The 22,934-nt window shown below is 39.6% G+C and overlaps 3 protein-coding genes and 1 long non-coding RNA gene across 4 annotated transcripts; 1 reads left to right on the plus strand and 3 right to left on the minus strand.

The window, feature by feature from the left end:
- Positions 1–5,749: 5,749 nt before the first annotated feature.
- LOC120414907 (coatomer subunit delta) lies at positions 5,750–8,562 on the minus strand. Its single transcript, XM_039576237.2, has 7 exons — positions 7,969–8,562; positions 7,496–7,899; positions 7,248–7,436; positions 6,875–7,188; positions 6,700–6,811; positions 6,466–6,631; positions 5,750–6,405 (listed from the first exon to the last, which is right to left on the minus strand). The coding sequence occupies exons 1-7, from the start codon at positions 8,233–8,235 to the stop codon at positions 6,277–6,279; spliced, it is 1,581 nt and encodes a 526-aa protein (XP_039432171.1). The 5' UTR covers positions 8,236–8,562; the 3' UTR covers positions 5,750–6,276.
- Positions 8,563–8,936: 374 nt separating this feature from the next.
- Positions 8,937–9,902, plus strand: LOC128092790 (uncharacterized). The gene is made up of 2 exons (XR_008212011.1): positions 8,937–9,250; positions 9,329–9,902. It is a non-coding gene; the product is annotated as an uncharacterized LOC128092790 (long non-coding RNA).
- On the minus strand, positions 9,899–10,903 carry LOC120414928 (uncharacterized). The gene is made up of 2 exons (XM_039576260.2): positions 10,388–10,903; positions 9,899–10,328 (listed from the first exon to the last, which is right to left on the minus strand). The coding sequence occupies exons 1-2, from the start codon at positions 10,408–10,410 to the stop codon at positions 10,031–10,033; spliced, it is 321 nt and encodes a 106-aa protein (XP_039432194.1). The 5' UTR covers positions 10,411–10,903; the 3' UTR covers positions 9,899–10,030.
- Positions 10,904–17,498: 6,595 nt separating this feature from the next.
- LOC120414889 (proteasome subunit beta type-5) lies at positions 17,499–18,610 on the minus strand. Its single transcript, XM_039576212.2, has 2 exons — positions 18,382–18,610; positions 17,499–18,291 (listed from the first exon to the last, which is right to left on the minus strand). Exons 1-2 carry the CDS (start codon positions 18,526–18,528, stop codon positions 17,590–17,592), a joined length of 849 nt encoding a protein of 282 aa, XP_039432146.1. The 5' UTR covers positions 18,529–18,610; the 3' UTR covers positions 17,499–17,589.
- Between the last annotated feature and the right edge of the window lie 4,324 nt (positions 18,611–22,934).

Raw genomic sequence — 22,934 nt, forward strand, 5'->3', positions numbered from 1 at the left:
GAGACGTCTGTTTTGCACTCTGCAACTGATAAAGAAATTCTCCCTCAATTTGCATACTAGCATTTAAGTTTGTACAGTTTATTACGCCTGGCGGGATGCAACAAGCACAACTCTATTAAGAAACAGATCGCTTCAAGTGCGGACTTCAATAATACTGTGTTCTCTATTAGTTTGCACAACGTACGTTGCTACATCCAGAAAATGGTACCGAGAAAGACGTTAAAATAGTTTCCCAACTTTGTAAAATAGTAGCCAAAAAATATCGACAGGAAATTATTCTTCGACCTTACCGTTACAGCAGTGCAGCTCATTTGCTTCGTCATCAACATTTTTGATGTATTCTATTAGTTCCTCGTAATATAGTTTCTATCTTTCATTCTTCAGCGTCTTGTCTCAAGATATGTAGTGAGTTGTCCTCCGAAGATTTCTTTAAACGCTTCTGCCTTCGCTCTTCTGGCTGCATGTCTTAAAAGCTTAACGGGCAAACGTGTTGATATTTTACAGGGCTGCTTAACAAACCCCTTGCCATGTTTCCATTGTTGCTCAATCCACATTGTGTGGGATTTTTGCCTTTATCATTGAGAAAAGCTATTTGACTCCAAGACCACTATTTTTGGGTTGAAATCTGTGCATACTCTATCTAATCTAATCTATCTTGCTTTTTCGTGATTAATTTAGTTTAACCTCACTGTGCACCGTGCAATGATGGGCTAGAAATCATTTTCCTTAAATAACTATATTTCATAAATTGCTTCGGTTGATTAAATAAATCCTGTTGTATTTTAGAGAAAAGATTTAATAAAAAAAATATATGCAAAAATATATTTAATGAAAACGAATCATCCGTAATGAAGACAAATTGTCCGGTAATAGACATCCACGTCTGTATTAGAGAAATGCAAGTACATGCGTTGGGGCAGAATTCCAATGATTGATGTAAATTAGCAACTTTTCCTTATTAACGAGCAAAAATAAACGTGGTGGTAATTTTAGATTTTTATTTTTTAAAGGTTTTTTTAATAGGTCCTATACTGCCGTTCTACGCATAATTGTCCCATGTCAGTTTTGGAAGATTTTGACTTTATGACATTTTTAAGTTTAGTTTGATGTGTACTTTAAGAAAAATACATATAATCTGGTACTTTGTTCGGAAACTCATTAAAAACAACACCAAGTCTGTTTGTCCCATCGTTAAATTTCTACGCATAATTGTCCCACCAAGTATTTTCTTACACGGAATCTTTAGTTTTACTAAGCAGTATGTCTTGTTTACCTGTTGTATAGCAGGAGAATCACAAATAAGGGTGATAAACTGATAACTGGGGCGATTAGGGACACATAGGGCGAATATGAACCCACGGGACAATAATGCGTAGAAACACAGAAATCGGTCGAAAAATTTCAATCGCGTTTTTCTCAGTTGCCCTTTTTTGAACATGGGACAACTATGCGTAGAACGGCAGTATAAACATATGAAACACAATGAAAAAAAAAAACTCTACAATTGCACTCGAGATTGCACTCGTTCGTTATTAGTCAACGGAGAGAAGTCTTATCTCGATGTTATGTCGAGAAATTACGACTGACTTATTTATTTATTTAAAAAATCTAAAATTAAAACATTCAGAAATTAAACTAAACTACACTCAACCCCCGGTGGTTGGTCACTTTTTCGTTTGACACTTTTTTAGTTTGTACCCCGTTGGTTGGTCAAAGTCAAACTAAAAAGTGACGAACTGTCACTTTTTACACGGCGCTCACGCACACTATCAAAACAAACGTTTGGTAGTGTGTGTGAACTCCGTGTAAAAGGGGTGTCAAACTAAAACGTGACCCCGTTCGTTTGACAACAGTTGGTGTCAAACCATCGGGGTTTGAGTGTACTCTAATCTGATTTCGAAGAAGTAAATGTCGGTAAAAAAAAGTGGTAAAAGAATTTGATAATTTAATTGGCAGTTCAACATTCAAATTTGACAAAAAAGGGTCTCAGAACTCGCATTTGTTGTTATAAATAAATAAATGCAAGAAAATTTTAAAAAAGAAAAACGACAGAGTTGTATGTTTTTGATTCAATTATTGCGAAGTCCCATTCAAACCTTCGGATAATCGAGTCTACACTGAAAGAAACCAGCATAGTAATCTCAAGTGATTTTTCACGTGAGAGTCTCCAAAAATCAACACGATAAATTCACGTGCTTTTCCCATGGCCCTCACATGTTTTACATTTCAAATGGATGTGAAAATAATTTAAAGCCAGCTGATCGTTAGCGAGAAAACTTCCACTCTTTTTTCGCATGAATTTCACTTCAGGTTCAAATGAATTTCACATCGATTGGCCCCATTCGACATTTCCTTTGATTTCGAAGTGAAAAACACGTTAGATTGAAATGCTTTGGTTTTAAAATGTGTTTGGGGAAAAATTCTTCATTAGTAAGATGGCCACGGACGATGGTGGTGCAAAATTTGCACAAATTTCCTGAATTAGTTCAAATATTGTGGTTTGAATTTGAGCTTTAGCGCTGGTGGTAAGAAAAAAGAAAGGAAACAGTTAGGTTTTACGAAATTAATGCAGATTAAGTTTTTTTTTTTTTTTTTTTTTCACCCCGAGTAGGCCGCGGGTAATCGGCTCCCCTCCCACTAACATTTACACACAAGATCCTCTGTAATTATTAAGTTTTTTGTAATTACAAAAGCCGACTCGGTCCTAACCAGGTCCCAGTACCGAAAAGGACCTAATAAAAATAATTTTATGAAAAAAAGTTTTTTTTTTTATTTTCAGAAGAGAAAATTTCGGCTAGCGATAATACTTGGAATCTGCTTCTGATTTGGAGTTACAAGGTTGCAAGCGGAGCTCGGTTCCGACGGTATTATACAGATCTATCACAAGTTACGCAAGTTTTGGCACACATTATCATCGAGGCGCTCAAATATTATGCCCTGCTGGCCCGGTGAACCGGTCAAGTCGTTTCGGGAGGGCTCAAGCTGGCCGAGCAAAAATGACCCAAGACAATCAAGTATTTCTCGATCCGGCAGAAGGTCGAATCGTAGCCCATCCTTGATGTCCATTGTGAATCTCGAGAAGCTCCGCTTGCAACCTTTTAATCGGGCTTATGACCGAGCCACGTAGCCCAGTGGTAACGCTTCCGCCTCGTAAGCGGTAGATCGGGGTTCAAATCCCGGCTCGGACCAACTCAACTGGCGATCTTTTCCCTTCTGGAATCGATTGCTTAGTAAAGGGAAGGTAGTGTATCGTCACAAACTGGACATTATCACGACACCTTAGGGAGGCGACCTATGGAATGTTAACATTAACCTAAACATGTTAACATTAGTTGAGTGAAAAACTGCCACTGAATCCGCTTTGTAAATGCCGGCCCCGATACTCTTCAAGGGTGTTCCCCTCAGGAACAGGGAAAGATTTACTTTATGCTGGTCCACATTCTTCAACCAGCGTAACAGTAAACGTGTAATATTAGTGAAGTGAAATGTGTGCTGTTATGTTATACAAATCACCTTAAAACCACTAGAAAACTATTTGTTTTCCACTAAAAAATCATTGAAATTTTATGAGAGAAGCTTTCCAAATTCATGTGTGTCGTCACATGAAGTTAACGTATTTTTCATGTGAATTTACCATGTGTTGCTATGAAAATTTTGTATGTGATTTACACATGACATTCACATGCGAAGTCGAATGGGGCGGATTTATATGGAAAACATGTGATGTTACTATGTGCCTTTCTTTCAGTGTAGGATGTCGTGGTGATTATTGCATTCGATCGTAATTTCTCGACTCATTTTCAAAAAATTTATAGATTTCAAAAATTTTAAAATTAATAAAAATAAAAATGTGAAAAGGTTAAAAAAATTAAATTTTAAAAATTTCAAGATTTTAAAACTTAATTTTTTTTTCAAAGATTTCTAAAATTTTTGAATATTTTAAAAATTTCTAAAATTGAAAAAAAAATTAAAAATGCTAGAATTTAAAAAGGAAGGAATTTTGTTTTTTTTTTGAATTTCTTTTTGCCTCCTGATAGACCAATTTTGAAGTGGGGGGGGGCGACATTAACTTTGAAAAATAATTGCAACGGCCTTACTAAATTTTTGTACTTTTGAATTTTTTTTTTTTTTAATTCGTAGAATTTCATTTTTTTATTATTCGATGTTTAAACTGGTATAAATAATGTTCAAAAATTGGTCCGAAAAATCAGCTTAAGGGGTTACATACATGTAAATCGGCAAAAATGTCAGAGGTTGGTTTGAGCACAAACTTCAACTTTTTTAAAATCTGTTTTCAGGACATTAAAAAATACATTTTCAACTATTAACAAAATAAATTTGAAGACATTTGGTTGTATCATTGCCGAGATACAGCTATATGAAGAAAACATTTTCAAAAAACGGGTGCCACGATCGAGGCCACGATATCTCTACACTGCCTTGACCAAATCGGCTCAAAATTTTGGTGAAGACTCGCTAAATTAGTCTTGTGTGCATGACGAAGGCCGATTTTCAAAAAGTTTATTTCTAAAAAAGATAAAAATATTTTTATGTTTTTCATATAAAAAATCGAAAGTTTTTGATTTTTGTATTTTAAAAAAAAAACAAATTTTTAAAATCGGGCTTCGTCATGCACACGGAATATGTCTTGCGAGTCTTCACCCCAAGTTTCAGCCAATTTGGTCTATCCCATCTCGAGATATCGTGGCACCCGTAAATCAACTCGGTGTTCAGAGAAAAACGCTCGCAAAGTTTGACAGTTCGCTTTGCGCATGGCAAAATTTTCATATTAAATCGTTTGTAACTTTCTTTAATCTTAAAATATCTTCATGAAACCTTCAGGAGTGATTGAAAATCATCTTTTAAGTTGATTTAATAAATTTTCAGTAATATGAAATTTTGTGATTTTCTACATGTATGTAACCCCTTAACAAATATTTTTTCAAAAAACTTCAAAATTTCAATGGATTGTCGTGCAATCAACTGAAATCAATTCCAAATGCATTCCCCTGCGTTTAGAATAATTGTTAACCTGTTTGGGTTCACTCAAAAATCTATTGAATTTTTTAAAATGTTCGATGTACAGTACCGCAAAGTTTTCATTCGCTAAAATTTTTGTTTTTGTTAAATCATATTTTTATTATTTTTTTAATTCCGTGTTAATGCTCCATACATCCATTACGTTCGTTTCACACACAAACGAATGAGTGCTACGCAAAGTCACTCACACAGTCATTGACCTCTCCCTCTAGACATACATTCGCTCAGAAAACGGTCGTTTGACATTCTACCGAGATTCCGATCATCTCTCCCATGATCGCATTCAAGTGACTTCTGTCATCCCGCAGAAAACACAAGAAAGAGAGAGACGAAATACAAAAGAAAGAGCACGTTGTCTCGTTCGGGTGACTGCTTGAGTGGTGCTCTTTTTACATTCGTTTCGTTTTTGTGTTTACTTTCACTGTGTGTGAGCGATTAAATTTCGTTTTCGGAAATGATCGCTGACAGAAAGTTCTATCAAATATCGAGCAGTCCCTTTCAGTGACAGATCCCTTTTAAAGCATTGTGAATCAAGATTTCTCGGTAGTAAAATTTCTATCGTAATTTGTCGATGGTAGATCATAATCTTCGATATCGAGGGCAATAGTCATCACTTCAATGTGTTAAGATCACTTAAAATTGTAATATATGTAACGTGGCTCTGAGAGAACAGATTTGACCAATTGACAAATAAAAACAAATTTTCATCTCGATATACCATAAACTTTTGTTTTTATTGATGATTTTTAATCGATGTGGATAAAATAATGTTGCTTGTAGTTTGTTTCATTCCTAGTTTAGCAAGGTTTTTTTTCTGTTGTTTCTCGTCAAAACTTATCATTTATAACTGCAGAGTTTCATTTTCATCTTTGCGAGAATATATTCTAAGCCCCGCTACATGCCGTTTTCAGCAAAACTTTTCTGATTTGTTGCTTTCACTATAAATTAAATTTACTGTTTGTTTTTCGTTTTATCTTGGAAATAGAGCTTACGCTTGTGTTAGTGTGGCTTTGTTGTTAGTATAATATTCCTAATCTAAACAATTGCGTACTTGGCATTATACAGAAAACAATAGCGCAAACGGACAACGAATCATCATCATGTGTGTGTGTGTAATATAATCGTAAATAAGAAGGATAATCTGTGTACCACTATTATCGAATGCATAAGTGTGTGTGTCTGTCTGTGTAGTTGATTTCCACACGCAAGATTTCAGGGAAGGCGCCGGCGACAAAATTACACAATCTCGTACTTGTCCGTGTAGAAAAGCGTCTCCGCGGAATACTTGGCGTCCGTGCCATCCTCCACCATCTGCACCTTGAGCGGGGTCAGCTCGGCGTACGGCACCTTCGACGAGAATGACACCTGCGGGAATGGGAGGTTTAACACATTTTTTGTTGAAACAAGACAAATTTGGAGACTCACATCCAGCGGGAAGAAGTCGCCGGGGATCGAGCTGGGCACGCTGAACTCCATCGAGCCCTGCTTGCTGGCGGCGTCGATGACGGGCAGGTTCCACTGGAGCACGTTCTTGCGGGAGTCGTGGTGGTAGTCGCCGTCGCACTCCGCGATCGACGGGGCGATTCCCATGCTTGAAGGGGCGGGGGGAGAAGGTGGTTAGTTGGATGTTTTGAACCAGGGCTGGATTGGATGACTTACGGCAACGGGATCGTAATGCACACGTCCTGCAGCTCCAGCCGCGTATGTTCCAGCTCGTACTCAATGTTCACGTCGCAACCGCCTTCGGCGTTTTCCGAGGGCCAGCAGTTGACTGGAAAGTTTGGAAGAGCAAATTAGTTCAGGATTCTTTGCTGAAGATTATCTAAATACTCACTGGTCAACGGGATGGCCGACTCGTCCTGCGTCTGGTAGCGCCACTTGAGCACGCCCACGTCCGTGTTCAGCGGGAACGGTTTGGCCGGGTTCTTCAGCCCGATCGCGCCCTTGCTCCGGAACAGCTCCTTGTCCACGTTCGGGTGCGTCTGCAGCTGAATTCCGCGCTGGTCGCCGTTCTCCAGCTGGATCCGGATGCGGCCGTACTTTTCGTCCGCAATGCGCAACGTCAGCAGGCCGGACAGCTCGAACGCCTGCAGGCCACCGTCCCGGCCGACGCGCACCACGATCTTGTCCTCCAGGCGCAGGTGGATGCTGGAAGATTGGGCGATATGGTTAATGACTTGAATTTGGTATTAATCTTGATCTCTTACTCATCCATCGGCACGTCCGAAACCGGCTTGGCCTTGGCGGCGGAGGCCGCTGCCGACGAGGAGGACGCCGCACTCGGCACCGGATTGCTGGTCACCTTCTCACCCTCGCTCTTGAGCTGGTCGACGAACGTGTCCGCGTCCCGGTTCTTGCCGCCCAGCTTGAGGGCGTTCCGCGAAGGAGCTGGTTTGCTGAAATTGATGAAATTTGCTTAAATTTGTCTGAAGACTTCAGAAAATTGAGATCTTACGGTGCACTGGCCGCCGGCTTGATCTCGCCGATTCCGATCGAGGGGGTCGAAATCGAGGAATGATTGGAAATGCCCCCGCCGCCCGAAGAGCCACTGTTGCCGAATCCCTCGGAACTCCCGCCGCCGTACCCTCCGCGACCTCCGTCCTTTTTCTGCTCCATTCGCTTCCGCTGCAGCTCCTTCGCCATCGTGCGCATCTTCTGCTTGGCCTCGCGCTCCTGCGTCTGCCGAACCGCCTGGTAGACCTTCTCCTCGTGCGAATCCATCTCCACGAAGGTTTTGATCTGGGCCAGGTTGACACTCTCCCGGTAACCGAGCGCAACGATCTCGTCGAAGGCGAAGATCAGGTCGAACGCATTCTCCACAATTTCCTTCTCCTCGAGCGACCGACAGAACTCGGGAATCTAAAAAATCCAAAAGAACTCCATTTATCCCAACAAATCAAAAAACCCATCCCAACTCGCAAATCCTACAATTTTCGAAAACAGCCGCAACGTCTCCAAATCCTCCAGGATGTTGCTGGCCTTGGTCGTGATCAGCAGCATGTACAGCTTCTCCAGCGGCTGGTACACGTACCGCACCGAATCCGTTTCCACGAAGGTGTGCTGCTTGCCGGACGTCATCAGCTTCGGGAACGCCGCCAGCAGCCCCTCGATCCGCGCCTTGGTCATCTCGACAAACTGGCGCGACACGATCGTCTTGCCGGCCTTGGTGCACACGGCGGCCGCTATCAGTACCATCCTGAACGTTCCGCGATTCCGGCTGACGTGGGAAGTAGTGACGTTTCAGGCCTTTTTCCTTCCACCAAAAATCTCCACCTCTCCCAAACCCTGGAAGAATCCCACACGATTAAAACGCACACGTCAAGCCAATTTCTCCGGAATCTGTTGCCGGATCAAGCGAAGCACATCCTCTGCCAACACCCGGGGCGCAATATTTGGCTTGATTTTGCAAATTTACAACTTGTTTTCTTGCGATTAAATTGCTCAACTTTGAGTTCAAATTCGTCGTCGACACACCACTAATTTTTCGTTTTCTTCTTTTGCTTTTTGCTTTTGGGTCCAACTCGACTGCAGTGACAGTTCGCGCGAATTGTGTCAAATTTGGGTGGTGCGATGTTTTGTGGCAAGGGATCGTTCATAAGTTGCGTAGCGGTTAAAATGCTCATAAATAATACAGAGCATATTCATCGGATTCGTGGATTAGAATGAAACTCGGAATGAAACTTCAGAGGTTGGTATGAGCCAAGGTATGAGCACATATTTAAACTTATCCAGAGTTTTTTTAAAGGTCCTATAACCTATTGTCTTCCATATGTTTATAGGACCTAATCAAAAAATAGTCGAGTTATCTCAAATCTGTTTCAAGGGCACCAATTGGGTACTAAAGCCCTATGTTAATTTTTATGTACAACGGTAAAAAACACGATTAAAAACACGGGGTGGTCACATGCAATAAATTTTATATATGCCATATGTTGATCCGTAGCGCATCCATATTTACGAACATTTAAGATTTCGTCATACGTTTCATTTCAGTGTATATCTTTCAGCTGTCAACGCAGCCCGCGTGCTGTTTATTTGTTTACAATCAAGTTGCATAACCAAAAAATTAACAAGCAACGGCTGCACACAAATTTGTTTATTTAAAATTTAAAGAATTTGATTTAAATTAAATTTAATTTTAACGCACTGCACCGAAAGAACAAAGTGGAAGTCAGATGACATAAACAAAATCAACTCAATAAAGGAACGGGTAAATTTCTGGGCATCAATTTGAGACCAATGTCGAATGCGAATTCGATCATTTGATCTTCCAAACTTATCATTGTAGTTGAGTTCGACTCGTACATCTTCTTGCCTTTCGTGAAAGCCACGGCTGTCATGCATCGGTAGCAGTTGCCTTTCTTGTGCTGCAGCCACGTCCGAAGCAGATTCTTCACGCCCACGTCTCTTTAAGCTCCCCATAAAATAGATTCAACTCAATACGTGCCTCCTGCGAGTAATGTCTTCCACCCGGCATCGATCCTGAATCATACCGGTCCTTCTCCCGTTCATCCCTTCTGGATCAGATGCTACTCCCACCATCGCCTTTCGTCTGATAACGCTCCTGATGGCCACTGCGAGGATGAATCCGCTTGCTGTAGTAATCGGCCGACGACGCCTGATGAGCCTGCCACGCCTGTCCTGAACATCGGAAACACAATCGAGAATTTGACAAACAGCGACTTTTCTGAAGGAACCATATTTGAACCCAAGACCCAAGAGAAGAAGACCGCAATTACTTGTGCCCCGTTGTGATTAAGCTACTCGCTACTCGGAAGAGACAATATTACTTCCGGATTATCAGTTCTCGTCGTCAAAAGCCAAAGCCGGCTTGTGGAAATAAATAACGCAGAACTCATTGACTTTTTATTGTAAAATTATTCTTCTTTCTCGACTCTTCTCCTTTCCTTTATCAACAAGCAGCACCTCCAGCAGGTCAGATACACGTCTGTCACGAACATTGTCGCCCAAAGCAGTTTTGTCACAAAGTTCACTTGCTCGCGCCGGAAATGGAAACCGATCCGTTGTTCACAATAGCCTCTATTTGCTCAATCACGTTTGGTGGGCACGCTTCGATATACTTTCGGTTTCTCCTCCTCATTTCCACCGCTTCCGTTTCCTCCTTTATTACCACCAGCCGTCCGGATTCACACGCATTTTTCCTTGGTTTTTCTAACACTACGGAGAGGAGTTTCCGTTGTTGTTGATGGGTGAGTAGACCGATTCCAGGCTGGTGTTGCAGATCTGCTTCTACTGCCGCTGCTTTGCCTCGCAGCTGTTCCAACATTCTGGTGGGGGTAACGAAATTTAACTAAGGAATAGTTAGTATGTAATTAAAACGGCAAACCTTATGTAGACATCGCTGACCATATTCTAGTTCTATTCTAGCTGGCATGTCTTGTGGTCAATGAAATCCAGCTGCAACTACATAATCTCTCATCGCTCAGCCTCTTGGGCCTGGTCCACGATGACATGCTTCGAGCCCAGACTCAACTGGTCCATCGTCGAGAAGTCTTCTTCGGAACATTCACTGCCGATTGGCCTTTTGATGGTCCGCTATTTCGACGATCCGTAAGCTGTGGTCAGGGGTGCGAGAAAACTTGCCACTGTTACTACACAAAAAAATCTTGATGAAAAACTCGAAGAAAACTGCTTTTTCATTCAAGCCACATGTAAGAAGCTGTCAAAAAGGTGCTTGATTTTTTTTCTTGCGAGACGTCACTTTTATAAAAGTGACGTCTCGCCATAACACTGATATAAATCATACAGTGGCTTCAGCGCATTCCGTGCATCCATATTTACCAATATTTACCATATAAACGTGATGCGCTCCGTATTCGCTACGGATCAAAAGAGTGCCCAACCCCGTGGCACGATGAGTAGCGTTGATCAAGGGGTTAGACTCTCCGCACCGTTTTCGGAAAACCGTTTGTGTTCAAGAGTGAAATGGGTGCACCGCGGTGTTCGTGGGTGCTGGCGATGTGCGCGCACACAATTCACGCTTGGGGAACTGTCATAGCACTTTTTCGCACAACTGGCATCACTTCGCTTTGAAATGTCAAATTTAACGTTGTTTACTAATAAACGCGTTATGAAAACTTTTTGAATTCCTGAAGTTCGAGGCAGCGCAGATTCCGGTTAATTATAGTCGGTTTGTGAGCGTTTAAGGGATTTTCCGGAGTGTCCTTGCTACCGGCGGTAGATCCAGCTGAAGGAGGAGCAGGACCACGACATCCGCGCTGTGAGCAAACGTCGTTTACAGCACAGATCCGAGTATGTTCTTTTCCGGGTTTGGAAGTCCGTCGAAGGAGATTGGAACCGATGTCACGGTGGCCGCGGTTCCACCGGTTAGGACACTAGTGACGAGGAGTATGAAGCTAAGAAGGACAGTGGCAGCAAGGAAGCAATCATCCGCCGCTAAATTGAACGAGACGGCCACCAGATGATGTATGTTCGGAAGTGGCAAGGACGACAACCACTGCACCAGCTGCGGCAAAACCGTTTAATTTTGGGTTAAGTTACATGTTCCTCATCCGGGCAAATTCAACACCCAAAACGGGTTTCAGTTTAGCCAAAATGGTCAAACCCGCCGAGTACAGTACCAAAAAGGCCGTCGAAAAAGGTGCTGATGACGAGGACGGCGAATTGTTCAAGGTGGAGCTTGCGTTGGTTGAGGAGAAGGGCAGCATCGTCTGGAATGGGCTTCTCGGACAGCAGCACGACGGACGGCGGCCCTGATAACCGGGAAATCAAGATTATGTTTAAACAAATAAAGAATTTGAGAACAAAAGGTAGCAAAATGCAAAACCAGCTTAGTATTTATTTCATCAAAAAAGAAGATGTCCTGTAACTCTTCCGATCCTTGCTCCGAGGCCAACATCGGACATCCGTATGGATGAAGTTAACCTCAAGGTCCTCTCCCAGATGTTCCTCAATATTCCACATAAAATCCGCCCCGTACAAACTTATCTGGATGTTTTCCACAATCGAAACTGCTAACTCAAACTACCCACCGCCAGACAAGTGGACACTCCCTGGTAGGTCGCATCCTTCTTCACCACGATCACGTTCAACCACTTCCGGGCCCGCTTCTTCAACCAGTACGCAATCAACGCACCCACGCAACCTTCCCCAATGACCAGCAGGTCACAGTGGCTCTGGTACGCCTCTCTCCGGTACCGTTTCAGATAGTTGTCCACACTCTCGACCGATTCCCGCTTCGGCAAGATAAAGTTCTTCACACGTTTCATACCGTTCCCGAGAATCTTCATCGTTCGCGACAGTGGGATGTGTAGTTTCGCCTCGACCTCCTCCGGGCCCCGTTGACCTTACCCATTTGTCACCGTCGGATGCAAATTTCCAAGCACTTCCGTAAGATAGCGGCGGTAAAAATGACCGCTCCAGCACCACAAATTGGCTTGTTCCGCAGCCCTCCGGTGGCCGTTTACAGCACGGCTTCGGAGTAGAATTCGTCCTCTGCTTTTCTGGGGCACCATGGATGAACGACATTCAGGGATGGTTCGATGGAGGAACCGGGCTGTTACTTTGGCGGCTTTTTGAGCCTCAGAATCCTCAGAATCATCGAGTAGAGTAGCCGGAACCAACGTCTCAAAAATGGAATTAGCCAGATTTTGCGTATGTTGACCAGACTTTATTAAAATTATAATAATAATTTCGTTTTAACTTAAATTTTGAATACAAATAAAAAGTCTTCAAAAATTGAACGCATTTTTCCATCGTTTGTTTATAAACAAAGATGTACATGACATTTCTAGAAGTGTTGCCATGTTTTCCCGATTTTTTCTCTGATTCGAAACGTCAAAATGGTGCGCGATGGTGCGCGAGAGTGCGCGAAGTGTGCGCAGGATGTAAAACGCCGTGCACGCACAGCGTGCTGAGTGTCCAACTCCTGGCGTTGATGCTTTTCAAGCACATTTTTGTGCGTTTTACTGCGAGTTTTACTGTGTTATCGCGAAGTGACGCCAACCTAAAAAAACAAAACAAAATATTAAATTTAAAAACTGAAATTAAAACATCAAAAACATAAAAATCTAAAATTAAAAAAAATTATTAACTGAGAAATTAAAAGAGTGAATAATAAAAAAACAAAATTCACAAATAAAATGTTTGATATAAAAAAAATCAAAAATGCCAATAAAAAAATCTGAAATGTACACACTTAGATTTTTAACCGAATTAGGTAGTTGAAAATTGGTAAAGTTTAAATCGGTAAACCATTTGTCAATATAAACCAAATTTTACCGAATTTCGGTTGTACGATGAACAATAATAAACTTCACTAAAAATTAAAGAATTTCAAAATAAAGAATTCAAGTATTCTAAAATTCTCACTCTCAGCCAATAAAATTTTAAAAAGTCAAAGCTCCAAAACATAAAAAAATCAAAAAAGCTTGAATTTCAAAATAAAAAAAAAATTGAAAAATCACTTATTGAAAATTCGCAATTTTCAGTGTAAGAACGGGCCTTGACCGATCTTATGCACCAGGTTCCCGACGAACACGCACTGCCCTTACACCTACATCTCACTCTTGCTCTGAGTCAGTACGAGCAGCACGCTAGTACACGCTTTGAGTGTTCGTGCCAGGCATGCACACCTTCTTTTCCGGTTACGCATTTTAACTCGGCCGGGGGTGGTACATTACGTAGGGTTTGATGTAAGTATAAGCGCCTAACCATTTAAAGTGTGTCTATCAATTTTCATTAAAGCAAAAACTGTTTTATTTTTAGTTTGAATTCAAAAACTTATTGTTATTTACTGTGTATTCTTTTCTCCTGAAATCTTCCCTATTGTTGAGTCTGTTTATCTGTTGCTATTTCTTTTGTCGCGGTGTTTTGTTACAATTTTTGGTCCTAAGCATTTTAGAAATGTTTTTCAAAAGTACAATAGTAATATTTTTGTTAATCCTTTAATCATTCCATAAATTGATTAAGGGCTCGAACCTCACTTGCTTAAGAAAAAGGTAAAGTTTCAAAACAATAGATAGTGAAGGAAATATACTATGTAAAGAATCAATAGTAAAAGAAAGATAGTAGAAATTAGAAATTATTCAAATAGAAAAATAAAGAAAAGGCACATGATAATCAAAATTGTCATCGCTGCCAAATTAAGGGAAAGCAGACAGTTTGTTACAGCAGCATCAATTGGTAAAATAGAGTGGAAAAGCGTAGAGAAATAAGAGAATCAAATAAGTAAAATCGAAATCAAATGAAGGATAGTAAACAGACGCCGTTTTAGAAAATCAGTGAAACATAATAAACAGAAGATAGCTGTTAGCTGAAATGGAAAGAAGAGAAACCCCGTTCTGCGATGCTCAGGTACATCCACAGCAGTTGACTCAACATACTGCGAATCAAAACAATACCGTCTACAATCACAAATTACTTCCCTTTCCCACATTAGCCGTCTCGACTCTGACCCGCGGTGGTCAAAGGTTTACGATCCGTTTCCACAGGCCACCAGCTAGGTCATCATGAAAACCAAGCCAACGTGGAGGTAAGAAAATAGGACACTCGCAAGGAACCAGAGCTATACTGTTCTGATCAAGATAATTCGGATGATCTAACAGAACTACGGATGTAGTTAGTTACGCTCCTTCCAGGATGTTCCTTACGTGGACGTCAACCGAAGAGCACGCAACAAGGTCAGTGCCATTGCATGCTCTTAGGTATCAATCCTTGGCCTGCAAAGTTTAAATTAAAATTAAATTAAAATTTAAAAAAATTAAAATCACAAAAAAATTCACCTTAAAATTAAAAAAAGCCAAAAAACCGACGGAAGGTTGCAAGATCGATTTGATTTGGTTCAAAAGTCGAGCAGACGTTAACCGCTTTGACTTGCTTTAACGCGCGTTAACTTGCGATAACTTGCTTTTAGGTGGCGTTATGTGAAAAGTCGGCACGATGACTAGCGTTGATGCCTTTCAAGCACGTTTTTGTGCGTTTTACTGTGTTATCGCGAAGTGACGCCAACCTAAAAAAAACAAGACAAAAAAATAAAATAAAAAACAAAATATTAAACAACAAACCTGAAATTAAAACATCAAAAACATAAAAAATTAGAAATCTAAAATAATAAAAAAAACTGTCGTATCCGGTGCGCGGGACGTGATGTCTCGTGGGAACCTACGGCAGGACCACGGAATCAGCGCACGATACGCAAATAAAACGCGATTGTTAGAACAAATATAAAATGTGTGTATTCTTATTAAGACGCGGAAATAGAATGACGATGGCACAACAATCATTTTGACAGCAAACATAAAAACATCGACGCGCTGCTCTGCGTCACAAAGTGGCAGACTGGCAGCCACTTGTGAGCCAGCGACGTGCGGAAGGTGGGGGCACTCCGCGCACTGGTTCTGTCCACAACAAAAACTAAATTCACAAATTAAATATTTGATATAAAAAAAAAAAAATCAAAAATGCCAATAAAAAATCTGAAATGTACACACTTAGATTTTTAACCGAATTCGGTAGTTGAAAAATAGGTTAAGTTTAAATCGGTAAACCATCTGTCAATATGAACAAAATTTTACCGAATTTCGGTTGTACGATGAACAATAATAAACTTCACTAAAAATTTATGAATTTCAACGAATTTCAAAATAAAGAATTCAAATATTCTAAAATTCTCACTCTCAGCCAATAAAATTTTAAAAAGCCAAAGCTCCAAAACATTAAAAATTCAAAAAAGCTTGAATTTCAAAATTAAAAAAAAAATTAAAAATCACTTATTGAAAATTTAGTAAAATTAAAAATTCCGGACTTGAGCAATTCTCTACCAAAACCGGAAATGGATTTTATTTGTATTTTTTTTATTTGGCCCAAACTTTGTGGGGGCCTTTCCTATGACCAAAGAAGCTATTTTGCGTCATTGGTTCACCCATACAAGTCTCCATACAATTTTGGCAGCTGTCCATACAAAAATGGTATGTAAATATTCAAACAGCTGTAACTTTTGACTGAATTTTCTGATCAATTTGGTTTCTTAGGCAAAGTTGTAGGTGTTGTTGAGGACTTTTGAGAAAAAAATAGGCACACGGAAAAAAAATTGCAGATTTTTTAATCAACCTTTTTTTCACTAAAACTCAATTTCCCAAAAAGCCATAGAGAAACATGGTCAAAAAATCTGCCGCTGAGTTATGATTTTTTGAAAAAATAGTGATTTTTGGAAAAAATCAAAGTTTCAAGCAAAAGCAAATTTGACATTTTTTAATGCAAAATTGAATTTGCAATTTAAAAGTACTTTACAGATTTTTGATAAAGGGCTCCGTTTTCAAGATATAGCCACCGAAAGTTTGATTTTAGCGAAATATTTGCAGTTTTTCAATTTTTAAAAATAGTGATCAGGATTGACCATTTCCAAAAATATTTTTTTTTGAAAAGTTCAGAAAATTTGCTATAAAATTGTCCAAGAGACATTGAAGATTGGACTTCGGGTTGCTGAGATAGAGCCGCTTTAAGAAAAAGAAACACGAAATTTGAAGTTTTCTAAATCTCACCAAAACAACCCACCATTTTCTAATGTCGAGATCTCAGCAACTAATGGTTCGAAAAACATTCGTGAAATTTTCCGATCTTTTCGAAAAAAAATATTTTGAAGATTTTAAAAATCGGTCCGAAAAATCAGGGGGCAAAAAAATATTTTTTTCAAAAAGCTTTCAAGTCTAGCCAACTGAAAACCATTAGAAATGCATTTTCCTGCGTTTAAAACCATATTTAGCATGTCTGTGACCGATCAAAAATATTTTTAATTTTTGTGAAATTCCAATGACAGCACCGCAAAGTTTTTTTTTCGACGAAAAAAAAAATCTCTCCAATACTTGGATATTTTGAAAACTAATGATTGCAAAACAACTGGGCAGGTGTAAAATGTATTTTAAAACACTTTTTTCTTTGAAATATTGAGACCATGGCTTGTTATTTGAATTTTATATGTATTTTTTTTTAATCTAGTCCGTCCTATATGTAAAAACAGCAAGCCGAGAAAAACGCAAGACAAATTTGTTCCGTCCATAAGGCTACGTGTTAGAAAACTACTCTATTTTATTAGTTTTTCTGAAAGTTTACATGATTTTGAACCAAACTGCATCATTAACTCAAAATTGACGAAATTACATATGGGACGGACTTATTTGAGCGGCAGTATATTGGTTGTATCAAAATTAGTGGCCAAATCAAATTTCTATCAATGTCACCCCGGGCTATCAATCTCACCCCAGTTTACGGTACTTAATTCAATAATTTGAAAATTCCAAAAATCAACATCTAAAAATAAGAAAACTTGGCGAAAGCGAAGCGATTGTCCACGCTCCATACAAAAAAGAAATTGTTTTGAATGGAAATTGTCCACGAAGTGGGAGGGGGGCGGGGTCTGAATTTCAAAAAAGTGTCCACGTGGCTTGTGGGTGGTCCCTATGAAAAAAATAATTAAAATCTTTGATTACCGTTAATTTACCGAAAAGCATTTATTTCGCTTCATGTTGCGATTACAATAATTATGAATGAACGATCTGCTCTGCCCCCTATTTACGATCCAAACTTCTGCTTCTTCTCGTCCTGGTACTTGAAGTGCAGATCCATACAGTCCTGGTTGGAGATGTTGACCCAGCCGGTCGGTTTGATGTGGTAAACGCGCACGATGCCACCGGAGTACGCATCCCGGTGCGTCGCGTGATAGATGGCGCGCCGTCCCAGATCCTGCGCATCCTCATCCGACAGGTCCCACCGGTAGCCGGAATCGAGCACACCGTACGCGTAGATCGAGCCACTGCCCACCGAGAATACCTTGCCAGGAGTGCGCGTTCCCTCGGAATCGATGTAATACAGCTGAGGACCGCGCTTGTCGTACCCGGCCAACATCATTCCCATGCTGAGGCCCATGCCCTTGTAGTAGTACACAATGTTGGACATGATCTTGCTGGCAGCGGCCACCGAAATACGTTCCTTGTTGCGCAGCTCGTAGATTCGGCACTCCTTGGCCAGCACCCGATCCCAGTACACGCAATCGGCCGCACCACCAGCCAACGTTCCCAGCAGGTAGTCGTTAATCTCGACAATCTTCTTCATCGTCTGCGAACCGATAAACTGACCGCCGGTGGCACGGGAATCGACCGCCAGAATAACTCCACCCTGGAACCGGAACCCGAGCGTCGTCGTTCCGTGGTCAAAGTCCATCTTGATGCCGCTCGATTCGCCATGGGCCTGCAGTTTGGCCAGATTCTCCGCCGGCTGTCGAAAAGAAGCGAAAGTACCCGGACAATGACTCGGATGTTAGCCAGCACGAACATAACCTCCTCCCCGCTCCGCTACTAAACTTACCTCTTGGAACGGTGGAACCGCCAGCGACAGACTGTTTTCCAGGTTTTGGCTGCCCAGCGCAATGTCCCGCTGGAAGGATTGGTAGCCCATGGGGCCACCAGCCAGCAGCGAACCGCTGGAGAATCCGCAAACGTCTGCGAGAGCCATTTTTCCTCTGAAATATCACAAAAAACTACTGAGTCGAGTGCGTCGCGGAAAGATTCTTCACCAACAATGATGACAAACAAAATCAGCTTTGACAGTTGTGTGAGGTTGCGGTGCCGCGGCGATGATTTTTGCACAGTGGGATTGATGTTTGAAAAATTGGTCAAAATGTTCTGAAAACATCGCAGAACTGCATTTTGTTGTGAAAAGCAAAAAATGTTTTTCCCGAGTTTTTCCGGGTTCGCCATTTGGCGGAATTTTCACAAAAATATTGAAATTTGGATTCAGAATTCATGAATCAAAGAATGGTTTTCTGTGTTGTTTGTAGAAGCATTTTCATATCGTGAATAATTTTTCATTTCATGCTGAGCTATGTAAATGGGCCAAAACCGAAGTGGAAACAAACAGGTTGTCCTGCTTACGTTAGTGAACATTTACATTAGGAACGATCAGGACAGACTCTTTGTTTACACTTCGGTTTTGGCCCATTTACATTGTTTTGCTTGATTTCATATTACTGTTTTGGACCCTGAATTCAGATCCATCCTTGCCAGTTATTGCTTCAGGACCAATACGCATCTCCCAAAAAAAGGGGTAAAGAAATAGCATTACAAAAAATTTCTTGGTGCTTTACTTCACCACACGGGGCTTGCCACAGAGTAGGGGAGAGTGGGGAAACTTGATCCCCGGGGACACTTGATCCCAAGCCTGTATCTCGTCAGCATGTGGGTAAAAAAAATAGCTTTGTTCTAGAAAGTTGTGCGAAATTCATTAAAACTCATTGTAGAAAACAAAGAAAAAATTAAAAAAATGTTTAGATTGAGTTACACACATGTTTCTAAAACGAGCTGCAAAAAACTTCCAAGAGATCTTTTTTCGTTGTTCTGATAAGTATAGAAAACACTCAAAAATTATTCAAAAAATATTTTTTATACATGAATTGTTTGATAAACATATCAACTCCAAAACTCTTACGCATTTGACGTTAAATTCATCGTCATACTATTTTTACAATCAATTGTTTAAAAAAGTGCGTTTAGGGAGACTTGATCCCTGCATTTTTACAGTCACTGGATTCGGCCTCAAGATTAAATAATTTGGCTGGGTTTTCGTACATAGTTTCCTTTAGTATAGTTGTACATAACTAACTGCAGTTTGAACCATTTTTCAAAAGTTTTGTAAACAAAAATTACCAGCTTTTGTAATCATGCTCAATTTTGGTCTAAAAAATAAAATTTTAAGTTTTTAAATATTTTACATGCTAAATTTGTTATATTTTGAACACAAACGTATAGGTTTAATGTAAAATTGCTGTATCTTATAGAAAATTAAAAGTTTGGATGAATAAGAAACATTTTGCTTAAGATTTCTTCAAAATGTTGAAAGGGGGATCAAATTACCCCCAACATTTTGAAAATGCCGGTTTAAAATATTTTTTAAAAAAGCTTGGCATTATTCGAAGAGTTTATCTGATGAAATACCCTTATCAGCCAAACATAGTTGAATGTTTAAGCTTTCAATTCTTGCAAAAAGATCATAGTTTTGTGAGAAATTGACAGAGTTATGTTCGATACAATGTATACTCTGTGGGCTTGCTTTCACTGCCGTTGCTGCCCATTTGAAATTTTCCTTGATCGGTTCCTCAACACGTCAAGAAATTTTGCGCATTCTTTTCATGACCCTCAAAGAAAAGTTGACAGTTCGGTTTAAGCGCGTGAGAGATACTTCAAAAAATATTCGCAACGCCCCTTATCAAAAATTATTAAAAACAAAGTCAGAAACTAAAAACTAAATAAAAATTCAGCAAACAAATTTTAATTTCTGAAAATTAAAAAAAAATACTGAAATCTTGACTGAAATTCTAAAATTTTACAATCATTACATTCTCAAATTCTTGAAATTCTCAGATTCCAAAATTCTTAAATTCTTTTTAAAATCTTTAATGACAACATCTTAAAATACCGTCATCAGGGGAGACATTGGGTCTGGGGGTGAGATTGGGTCATACAAATTTCTTCATTTTTCTAAGACCCAATCTCACCCCCCAGACCCAATGTCACCCCTGATGACGGTACAGAAAATCACTTGGGAAATAAGATAACTTTGGGGCATTTTTCGAGGAATATTTTAAGCAAGATTCCTAAATCTTGAAAAAAATCGATATTCAACCTAGTATTCAACTATCCGTAGTGAACTATAGGTATTTCGATGACTTTGCATAATTGAGTACGAATCGTTTTGAATATTTTTAAATTTCCATTTTTTTATTTTTTTTTTTGAATAAATAAAAAAATACCGGAGATCGAAGCAACCTACGCGCGTGTTCGGACGGAAAGTTTTTTTCGCTGGCGTTTTTTTTTTCTCTTTTCAAAGAAGTGGATTATCCTCAAGATTTTTTTAAAAGTTTACCGTTGGAGTAAAGTTCCGGTGTAGTTCATTTACGAGTGGAGTTCAGTTCTGGTGGATCGCTTTCAATGTGGATTGGTTCCTGGTTCCTGCTGTTCCGGTGCAGTTGCTTTTACGATGGACTTCTGCTGCAGTGAAACTTTTCTGGCGGTTTTTCGGTTCCGGTGGATTAGAAGTCTTTTTCCAGCTGATGAGGAGGATTCTGGAGATAACAGCCTGTTTTCCAAGAGCAACAATCAAGGCGTTGTGGAACAACACTTTCCGGTTATATCGAGTTGGACCCAGGAGTTTGTGAGATCTATCCATTTTATCTATCATTATTTGATAGAAGTTTTTTCCCTTATTTTATATAATATTATGTTGACCAAATGATATATCCATATTATCCCTTTCCCGCCTTCCCTTTCTCCTATCCTCATTTCCTCCCCCTCCCAACTCCCCCCCCCCCGCCTCTAAATATTATTATCTGCCAAATTTACACTAACACACCACACCACAACTGATTCGGAGCGTTTGGTACGGTATGTCCACGCATCCTTCCTCCCCTGATGATTCTGTGAAATGTGATCCGTTCACAGAATCTGTCTCTGCGGTTAATGCAACGCAGTAGGCCTGGCCGCTTTAATTTTTGCTATACATTTTCGGGGTAACTCGGATGTACTGTAATCATTAATATTGACAAGAAAGGACTTGAGGCGTAATCTTACCACAAGTTCTTCCAGGATGCTTTCTTCGGACTGGCTGCGCTTGTGTTCGATTAGATTAGATTAGATTAGAATAAATAAAAAAAAATACCGTGTTTTACTTTCCATTTTTTATTTTCTGGTTTTATATTATTACACTTTTAGAAATTTTTAATTTTGTATTTTAAATATTTTTGATCCTTGATTTTTTTATTATTACATTTTGAAATGCACGTCTAAATCTCGGAAAAAATCAAATATTTGTAAAATTTTTATTTTCTGAATTTTTTTTTACATTTTTAGGACTGGTATGCTCTTCAAAAGAAAGGGGGTCAAGAAAGAGCTTTACGAACGGCGGAACAAAAGAGAGAGAATGTTTTCTTGGGGCTTTTCTTCGCCCTCTCTGACTTGCTTTCGCTACCGCTGCTGCCCATTTGAATTTTTTCTTAACCGATTACTTCCGAAGTGCGTACCTTACATAAAATGTCAACATTTCTGTGCTTTTTTGTCAGGAAATTAAATGATTATGTCAATGCATTTGGACAGTTTGACTTTATTTTGAAAGAAAAACAAAACTCATCCATTTAATATTCGACATTTAAGGGATTACATACATCTAGAACATCACAAAATTTCATATTACAGAAAATTTACTAAATCCATTGAAAAGATGTTTTTCAATCGCTGCTGATAGTTTCATGCACATATTTCATTATTAAACTTAGTAAGAGACGAAAAGATGCTATAAGCTATTGTGTTTCATATGACCTATTAAATAAAAATCTAGATTTGAGCGCGATGTTTTGCCATGCGCAAAGCGAACTGTCAAACGTCGTCGGTCAAGCTTTGAGAGCGTTTTTTCTCGAATCACCGAATTGATTTACGGGTGCCACGATAGCTTGAGATGCAATGAACCAAAGCCCGTTTTTTTTTATTTTGCTTCTTTAAAAAATTCAAAAATCAAAAATATAAAAATTCACCAATATTTTGAGCCTATTTGGTGAAATTAGTGTTGAAATATCGTGGCACCTGTTTTTGGAATGGCTAACTTGAAATAGCTATATCTCAGCAACGATACAATGAAATGTCTTCAAATTTGTTTTGTTATTATTTGAAAAATGTATTAATTGGGTCCTAAAATGAAGCTTAGATTGCTGATATTATTGTTTACAGCGATAAAGCTTATTTTTCTGAGTACAATGACCCTTTGTACGACCACAAAGAGTTTAAAATGGATTTTTAAATCAATTTTTAAAAATTAACCTCGCGGTCCTTCTTGACAGAAAAGCTCCTACTTGACAGCTCGTCCCAAGGGGACCA

This window comes from Culex pipiens, chromosome 2 (assembly GCF_016801865.2).
Source record: "Culex pipiens pallens isolate TS chromosome 2, TS_CPP_V2, whole genome shotgun sequence".
Lineage (NCBI taxonomy): Eukaryota > Metazoa > Arthropoda > Insecta > Diptera > Culicidae > Culex > Culex pipiens.